We start from the raw sequence: 8,940 nt of genomic DNA on the forward strand, positions 1-8,940 counted from the left end.
CATAGCACATTTTAAAACCCGACTCTTCTCAATTTCTTACTTCAGAATGAGTTCTGGACCCATAATCTATTCCAATAATTTTACACAAATCAACAAAGTTAGGTTATTGTAAGGTTCAGGTTTCATTTATATTGATTTATACTGAGCATGGAGCAAACCGATGGCTTTTAGTCTAAAACCGAAACCAAACTGAATTGAATGAAATTTCACTTTCTAATATGCAAAAACCCCTTTTTTTTTTTGGTTCGATTAACAGTACTCAAACATAACATTACTCTAAGGAGATAGAATGTAGCCAACATCATGAAGCACATGGGAGATTTAATTTAATTTTTTATTTAAGAATAGATTTTATTAAGAAAATCTTTCCCAAAAACAATGGCTATAAACTTTCATTACAAAGGAGTATAGGATAGCACATAAAACTCGAAAAAAGCCTACTCCAAACTACTTTAGGTTTGATTTCACAAATTCGCTTCCAGCAAAGTCCACTTTAGTTGGGACGAAATCCTCTAAACCACCAACATATCAAATAATATTATTACTAAATATAGTAAGAAATTTAAATAGATTATATAATCATGTTGGATAATAATTACAAAAGATTCTTTTTTAAATTCAAAATTTTACATTTCCTTGTCTTTTAATTTCTCTTACAACCAAATGGAGCAAAATGGAAAAAAGAATAAACTTTCTTACTATTCTTCAACCAGGGGAGAATAATAAGAAAAATATGATGCAAAGATCGATAATCTCTTCATCCACCATAATGTGACCCCTAAGACTAGACTATTGGGCAGCTAAGTTTTATTGTTCATTCTCGAATTCAAAATCACCTTTCCCCAATCCAATCCAATCCAGTCCTAAGGTTAGATGCCATCGCTCATGTTTTCTCTTCACCGTGGGTAAAGGGAAACTCGATCCCAAGATTAAATGTAAAATGGTGCAAAAGTGACAATAGATGAGGAGTATAGCTACTGTACTCCTATTTTTTGTCATATGGCATGGTAATTGGATAAACAAAAACCATTGAATGATAAGGGACACCATGGATATATTGGTTAGGACTCACGAGTCATGTTTGGAACTATAATTCAATTGTATGACCCATTTTGTATTGCACTTGTTTGAAGCTATAATTCAATTCTATGAAAATTGAATTGCATTATTCTAACTATTTTTGCCTATTGTTTTTCATCCAAATCTCCTCTCATTATTTATGGATCCAATTCATGGTGTCAATTCTGAACCTAGACTAATAAACTCTATTGATACCCAATTTTAAAATCAATCGAAGATCTTTATCCTCATATTTTATATCTTCTTGTATCTTTTTATCTCGCTCTCATTTCTCATTATTCTATAATTTTTTTTATGAACTTAATCTAAATTGTCTGCAATGAGCATCCAAACACGATTTTGACGCTTTTCACACTCTTGCAATGTCAGAATTTCTAGATTTTCAGCACTAATTCCAGTGAGTGTATGGAGGGAATGTGATGGAGTTACAAGGGATTTTTTTTTTTTTTTTTCAATTAAAACCAGCATACAATTTAAGCCATAAATTAGAGGTGATAAATGAGATCTCTGCTGAAGTACCACTCGACAGTCGACACTGCCCACTCACTCAAGTGTCCAAACTCAGACAGCAAAACACTTATTTGAATAGAGAATTGCAGTGGAAGATGGCTTCTCTGACCGTGACCGCTGCAAGAACGCCTATTCAACCAGACAGAAATGAAGTCTATGTAGCTTCGATGCCTCTCAGAGCTGCAAAGGGCCCTGCGCAGTTGCTTATGTCTGCGGCTTACTCTCTCAATCTCAGGGATTTACAGCACTATTTGGTCATCATCAGACCCATTTCACCTTCTCAACCTCAGGTTCGGCCGTTGCTCTCTTTCATCATCCTTCGCGGATTTGCTTTCCCTTCATTTGCCTTCTGATCGGATGTAGGTTTTGGAACCATGATAAGTCTGTAAATTTCTCTCATTTGAAGTTCTCTGCCTTAATATGTAATATTCATGGATCAAGTTCAGTCCAGCAATAATTGGGTCGACATGGTAACCAAAAAAATAAACTTAAAAACAGATAAGGTTTCCCTAGGAATCGAATTTTGTTGTCCTTAACCTTTTGGCAATTGTCTTTCCTCTTTCTATTCTTAATTTTTTTTCCCTTTTAAACTGAACATCCGATGAAGGGTACACCAAGCTGGTTCACATTGATTATTGCCACTTACATTTACAAAAGTGTGTACCTGTTTACACAGCTGAATATTCTGTAGATCTTCATTGAATGACCTCTATTTCTACTAATATACTAATAGCATAAGGGGAACTGTTCCTTTTTTTTTTTTGTAGGCCTTTGTTTTTGATTTTCAACCTCAAGATCCCGAGAATATATATGTAGCTCTTGCAGCCCTATCTGGTAGAGGAGTACCAGGTGAACCTATTATGTTTCTTCCAACTTTCGTACTATTTCCTAATCCACAGTATCTATTGATCCAGTGGAGGCGCATAAGATTATTATGAAACTGAGCCTTTTCGTTCTTCTGCTATATTGAGTGGCATAATTTCACAAACCAACTTAGAACCAGTAAATCAACTTTGGCTTGTATTGTTGAACATCTGATGACTATGAGAACACTGACCAATACAAGGTCCAATTATAGTCCCTTCAAAATTTTCCTGGGAGATCATTTCTGATAAGTATAAAACTCTTCTATGTCCAGCCGAAAATTTGAAAAATATTCTATCTTAGATCTGTGAATATATTAGGTTTTGAATTATGTTTTGGCTCTGTCATCAACTTTTTGACCTGACATACTTGACCTAAGTCCTGGTGAGATTAATTACCAGATCCTGCAACCTGTTTCTGTCAAACCAGACATGTAGAATGCATCTTGTGTGATCTTTACTAATAATATGCTCACAATGCCATGAAAACTATTGCAAACCATGGGCTTATACACACACTTTATTTATTTCTTTACATGGTCTTACTCGGTCTTGTAGTTTCAAGTTTTATGCTCAAGCTAATTTTCATGAAATAGACAGCAAAATCCATTTCTTGTTGAAGAAATTGTCACTTTGACATGACTCAATTTGGTTTTGAATGATCCATTTTCCAACTTTGATGTATTTCCTGTGGTGGGGATATTTCAAATCCTAATGTAAAGAATCACTATTTATGATTAGGATAACCAAGAGTAATTAGTAGTGTAAGAAGTCTCTCACCTTATGCCAATTTGAATTTCTTTAGTTGGTGGAGAAAATTTTGTACCATAGTTGTACTTGATGCGCTGATTTCCAGTTAGTGCAGACATTGATTGTGAGTAGGAAAATCCGTTTTATTGTATACCTGTGAACCCTTCTTATCAGATCGGACTTTCGAGATTGAGATTTACATGGGATCAAAGCAGTTCCGCCTTCCTTTCCATCAACGTGTGCTATGGTTCTTCCCTTTCCATCCACGACGTGGTTCCGGTCCACCTACACGTGAGGGGGAATGTTAATCCCACATCAATTGTGATTGGGATTTGGGAAAATACCTTTTCTCACGCCTTTTATCAAATCGGTCTTCGAGATGGAGATTTACAAAAACATCTAGGGGAGCCCAAGGTCAGCCACCTAGAGGAACCCCAAATTTGACTGGGCCCATAGAATAAAAAGTTCCTTGAGAATAGCCCAATGGGATCAGAGATACCATGTGGTACAATGCCATATTGATGCCTGTATCCAAAGTAAAATGGTAAATAGCCCATATACAATCATACCACTTCTCTGTGTACTTAGTGCCTAACATGCACATTGATGGTATCATTTGTGGACTGAGACTCAGATCTTTCTTATGATTGCTAATTTGGATCGTGGTTTTGTTTTCTGGTAGTAAGGATTTTTTTACCTCATTTTAAATTCTCTTTTCAATTCTCCCTCTTGTGCATCAGCAGCATCCAAAACCTTATCCCAACTTAACAGATCTATATGTAACCAACAAATGAAGCTTTCTTTCTTCCCATTATGGGTGTTTTTTTATTATTATGCATTCTATATAATGCCGGAACTTTGTGGATAGCAAATTTTCATGGTCTGAAGAGCTTTGTGCATGACACTCAATTTGCATTTCTTTATTCTCGATTACTTACAGAGTTCTTATAAATATAATTTGCATTTGAAAATTGTATATTTCTAATGGATGTTAGAAGTTTTTCAGTGGAAGGTTGAAGCTTAAATTTTCAAAGTGCTGACATTTTCTGAAAATATTAAATCAGTTAACTTGATTCAAATCCTATTTATTGTGCTGTCATACGAATGTTTCTGTGTTATCAAACAAATTCTATTGAATGTTTGGTTTTCTTGATACGTGTCTCAGAATTATTAGTTTATTAGGAACTGTTCTTGTGAGAAAGCTGACAAAGCTACCCAAAACAAAGTGCTGGTTCATTGGGTTTTCCTACGGGGATAGTATACAGAAAGCTAACAAATTCAATGAAATCTGGCAAACTGAGCTGAGCATCGGTCAACATGATTGTCGTGATTACACAAATGGTAATTATCATTCCCTTTGAAATCGTACTTTGCTGGATTAGTTTTGTAATGTGAGACATTGTTTTTTTTTTTGGCTCTCCAATCTTACTTTCCTATTGTTCTGAAGGTTTGGTTGAGAACCTTACAGGTGAGGAACAAGTGTTGAAGCGTCTAAGAGGAAGCCTGGCTGATTGAGAGTTTGTGCATGCAGTTCATTGTCTGTGTTCACCAGGAACATATACTGTATCTATTGCCAGAATCAGTGTACATATCTATGCATCTGATGATACAAAAGCACTCTTCAATGTATATCTTTTTTGCAGTAGTTCTCAATTATGGGAAAATTTGTTCTTTGTCACAGGAAAATGTTATCTTATGATGAGCAATTCATGTTTCCCAGTTACAATAAAAGAAGGTAGTATCATTATCTGATTGTTTACAACTGGTATCACTAACTCTCTGTTCTTTTCGGTTTCCACTTCTTCCTTTTTTTTTCAAATAATTTTCTGATTGATATGTAGACAATGTTGTTTATAGTGGGAGTACACCTTTTTCCTCAGAATCAACTACCATGTAGGAAAATGTTTTTGCCACATTCAGTTTCGTAAGGGAAAGAAAGCACTCATTGTCTTCCTACCACCTATTTCTTGTCAAGTTAGACCCTAGGACTATTTTCCCTCTTCAAGCTTGAATATGTGTAGCTACTGCACAAAGGTTTGATACAATAATAGATGTGTCCTGCTTAATTTATCTTCCATTCCCAAAGTATTGCCATATGATATATCGGAAGATGATATTCTACAGATCATGTGTATCATTATAAGAGCTTCTATATATTGTCAGATAGTGAAATATAATATTTTCAGGCACAAGGATTCAACTTGCATTATTTTCCATAGCTACGTTGGATTGGATGTAATTCACTGAATTTTTTTTTTCCTGCTGGGGACAGGGGAGGGTAGGGATGGAGGAGGCAATCTGACATCATGGTCCATTGGTTCCCTGCGTAGGAGTTGATGGATAGCTGAAACTAAACACCAATGAGTCAGTAATCAATAATTCTAGCAGTGAGAAGTGGACTTTTCTGGAAGGGTAGATTTATGGCCAGATTTTCAAGATATCTTTGTTCATCACAACAGAGGTGCTGCAACTCCAAGCCACCATACATGACTGTAGATCATGCACCATCATGATCACCGAAAGCAACTCAACCTTCGCTATAAAATCTGTGAGTTCCTGTCAAAACTAAATTTGAGTGACTACAAGCAATTAGAGGAGAGCTCTTGAAGAAGTAATTATGGTCATACTCAAGTATGGGAAGAGATGCTTCTGATCAAAGCCAAGAAACAAATTGTTAAGGCTATGTCATGAAACCTATTTGACCATCTATCTTAATTGATAGTTCGTTCCTTTTTGAAAGAATGCAAAGTTATGAAGGTGCCAGCTAGTGCAGCTGGTAAGGACTATGACCCGTTTTGTCAACGTGTCCTGGGATTGAATATTGCCTTCACCCTGTTGGGAGAGGGGGAATTGGGTTGAGACGTTGGAAGCGGGTGCACTAACTCCCTCACATGAATCTATTTGAGCATCATGCAATTGGTACCAAGCCCATGTTAACTTAGTGGAGGGACCAAGATTGTCTACTGATAGCATAAAAGAGAAAGATCCTTAACCTTTTATCACTTCGTTACCTCCAGAAATGATTTCTATTGAAGAATGAACCATCTCAGATAGAGAAACATAGTGGAGTACATAAAGAACCTCGTTGTTCAAATTTCTGTGCTGTAGCTTCTAGGTCCCCACTGTTTTGCCATGGATGTGCATCCATACTTGTACTGAAGTCACAAGCCCCAAGGGACACCAGACTTCCTGCATGACCTTAGACTTCCATTTTTCAGTCCATCATTCCTAGGATTATATGAGTGAAAAACTGTCCTCACTTTGAAGTAACAAATATCTCCCAATGCTCCCAGAAGCCTATGACTCTAATATGTCCATTGTTTGACCATCCACTCCTCCCTTCAGGGGCTTCTATACTGATACGTCAAATTCTACCTCCACCCTGGGGGGGATGGAGTTGGGGTGAGAAGTATGTGGGCGTGCTGTGCTACTATACACACAAACCAGAAAAAAAAAAAAAAAGAAAAAGAAAAAGATAATCATCATAAAAGAGTACCAAGCTTATGTTAACTCAGTGAAGAGACCAAGATTTTCTACTAATATAAAAAAAGAGAGATCCTTGAACTTCTCCCAAAATGATTCTACTGAAGAATAAACAATCTCAGATAGAGAAACATTAGCGGAGTACATAAAGAACCTCATTGTTCCAATTTCTGTGCTGTAGCTTCTAGGTTGCAACTGTCTTGCACTGCATTTACATCTATCTTTGCAGTTAAGTCATAAGCCTTGAGGGACACCAGACTTCCTGTATGTCCATAGACTTCTGATCTTGCTATGTCATGTGGAAGAACCGAGACATGGACATACCTGAGTGCATCAGTCCTAGGATTAAATGAGAAAAAACTATCCTCACTTGAAGTGAGCAATATCTCCCCATGCTCCCAGAAGCCTATGACTCTAATATGTCCATTATTCGACCTCCCACTCCACCCTTCGGGTGCTTTTATACTGATACAATATTCTCTGAGCCAGCACCTCTTGTTGTAATCCTTCAATACCCATATCAAAATGTGTTTATCTGATGAAGAATCAACTAGAGACAAAGACCCACCCAAGTCAACCAGTGCCAACATATCATGATTTTTCAATCCAATGTCAGGATGGGGCATCACACTAAATTCCTCTCTTGCAATGTTGAATGATAAGATCACATGCTCTGTTTTGTTGGGATGTAGTTCAGAATTGATCATCCAGTGCAAGGAACCCTCTGCAAATACAGGTTTTCCAGTGACTGCATAAGGAGGTGTGCTGCGGACGTCTCTCCAAGACTTGCTACGCAAAGTGTATATCTCGGCGCCAAAGCTGTATTGGTCATTGATCCCATCAAAAGCATGATAGAATATTCTTACTACTTTGTATTCTTTGGTTGAAGGATAATAGCCTAATCCATATTTCTGTCCCACAGGTACTGGTGATATCGTAGTTATCGGTGGTAGAGTTAAAACGTCGCCTCTGAGAGGATTACATATGAAGACAAGCTCCCGACCATCGTGTCTAGAAGAAAGCAGCCCATCACCATGTCTGGCGAAACAAAGCAAGCCATTGCAGGAACACCATGGACCATACTTGCGAGAATTCAAAATCTGCATAGTTGCATTATGACTTGTCCTGAGAGTCCCTCTGTCTTCTTTAAGCAAATACAGACTTGTTATACTTGCCTTACCAGTGGGACATGCAACGAGAAGAAGGCTGGGTTCTTCGGAGCCTTGTCGAAGGTGCATGCTTGCGAGACATTGGCTGTCGACTAGGTTGCACCAGAGTTTAGATACACATCTAGATTGGATAAGAAGCTTCACAGGTAGTCTTGAAAGGATGTTGAGGATGAGGTCTTGTGGGAAGTCCTCCATGCTCCTCCGGTGCTCCTATATGTTGCTTAGTATGGTATTTTGGTTGGTTAATAAAGACCCAGCTCTTACTCTTCGATGTGTTAGGTTAAATGGTTACCAAAACGCAAAGGAAAGAAAAGGTTTGGTTAAGAAGAAGGTAACGTGATGGCAAGGGTGGTTGGTTGGTCGTCTTCCATTCTTCCAGGTAAGATTCAGGGTTTTTAGAAGAAGGTAGTTTGGCTTATGAGACTTTGGTGGAATTGCAGAAGATTGATTTCCTATTTGGCTTTGATTTCAATTCTGAAATCTAAGAAATTAAGGAATGACTTGCTTTTCATAACTTCATATTGGATATTTGTAGTTGGAGACGGAGTAGTTGGTTGGTGTTTGGTAGGTGGATTAAATTAATCTAATTAAACCACTCTTAAGACTGTTCAGTCCTCATTCTTGAAATACAACAAACAAACGGCCCACGGATCGGCCATGCCCCATTAGTCATTACAGTCCCAAACTCCCAATTCGGAAGTTAACCAAAAAACATATGCTAGTCTGAATTACTGAACTAGCCCTAGATGCCTCTTGTGCTCACGTGGTTGATGTGTAATGACACTGCCTACCTTATGAGACGCGAGGTTCTAAAAAAAGAAATGGAACGGTCAGTTCGGCTGGATCGCAATGGTATCGGCTTTGATAGACCCTTGATCTTGATTTTTTTGATTTCGATCCACATATATGGTTCAAGGGTAAAATTATAAAAATAAATTGATTTAAAAAAAAAAAAAAACTTCCACTTTCAACGTCAGCCGACTCAGCCCTGAAAGAACAAGGTTCCACAAACCAGATACTTTACAGCACCAAGGTAAATAGAGAAAGATGGCAATATGTAACCAGAACTAGCGACCAAACATAAA

General features: G+C 37.5%; 2 protein-coding genes across 4 annotated transcripts; one reads left to right on the forward strand and one right to left on the reverse strand.

Annotated features, from left to right (window-relative positions):
* The first annotated feature begins 1,456 nt into the window (after window positions 1-1,456).
* Window positions 1,457-4,962, forward strand: LOC122089807. Of its 3 annotated transcripts, none has more exons than XM_042659493.1 (4): window positions 1,457-1,880; window positions 2,358-2,488; window positions 4,369-4,544; window positions 4,672-4,962. In XM_042659493.1, exons 1-4 carry the CDS (start codon window positions 1,500-1,502, stop codon window positions 4,716-4,718), a joined length of 735 nt encoding a protein of 244 aa, XP_042515427.1. In that variant the 5' UTR covers window positions 1,457-1,499; the 3' UTR covers window positions 4,719-4,962. The 3 variants fall into 3 exon arrangements, with proteins under 3 accessions (XP_042515427.1, XP_042515426.1, XP_042515428.1); XM_042659492.1 differs by having other exon boundaries at window positions 1,475-1,880; window positions 4,651-4,962; XM_042659494.1 differs by having other exon boundaries at window positions 1,484-1,880; window positions 2,358-2,439; window positions 4,386-4,544; window positions 4,651-4,962.
* Window positions 4,963-6,704: 1,742 nt separating this feature from the next.
* Window positions 6,705-8,356, reverse strand: LOC122089806 (F-box protein At3g07870-like). Its single transcript, XM_042659490.1, has one exon. It carries the CDS (start codon window positions 8,048-8,050, stop codon window positions 6,842-6,844), a length of 1,209 nt encoding a protein of 402 aa, XP_042515424.1. The 5' UTR covers window positions 8,051-8,356; the 3' UTR covers window positions 6,705-6,841.
* Between the last annotated feature and the right edge of the window lie 584 nt (window positions 8,357-8,940).

Source organism: Macadamia integrifolia, chromosome 9 (genome assembly GCF_013358625.1).
Source record: "Macadamia integrifolia cultivar HAES 741 chromosome 9, SCU_Mint_v3, whole genome shotgun sequence".
In the NCBI taxonomy this organism is placed as follows: domain Eukaryota; kingdom Viridiplantae; phylum Streptophyta; class Magnoliopsida; order Proteales; family Proteaceae; genus Macadamia; species Macadamia integrifolia.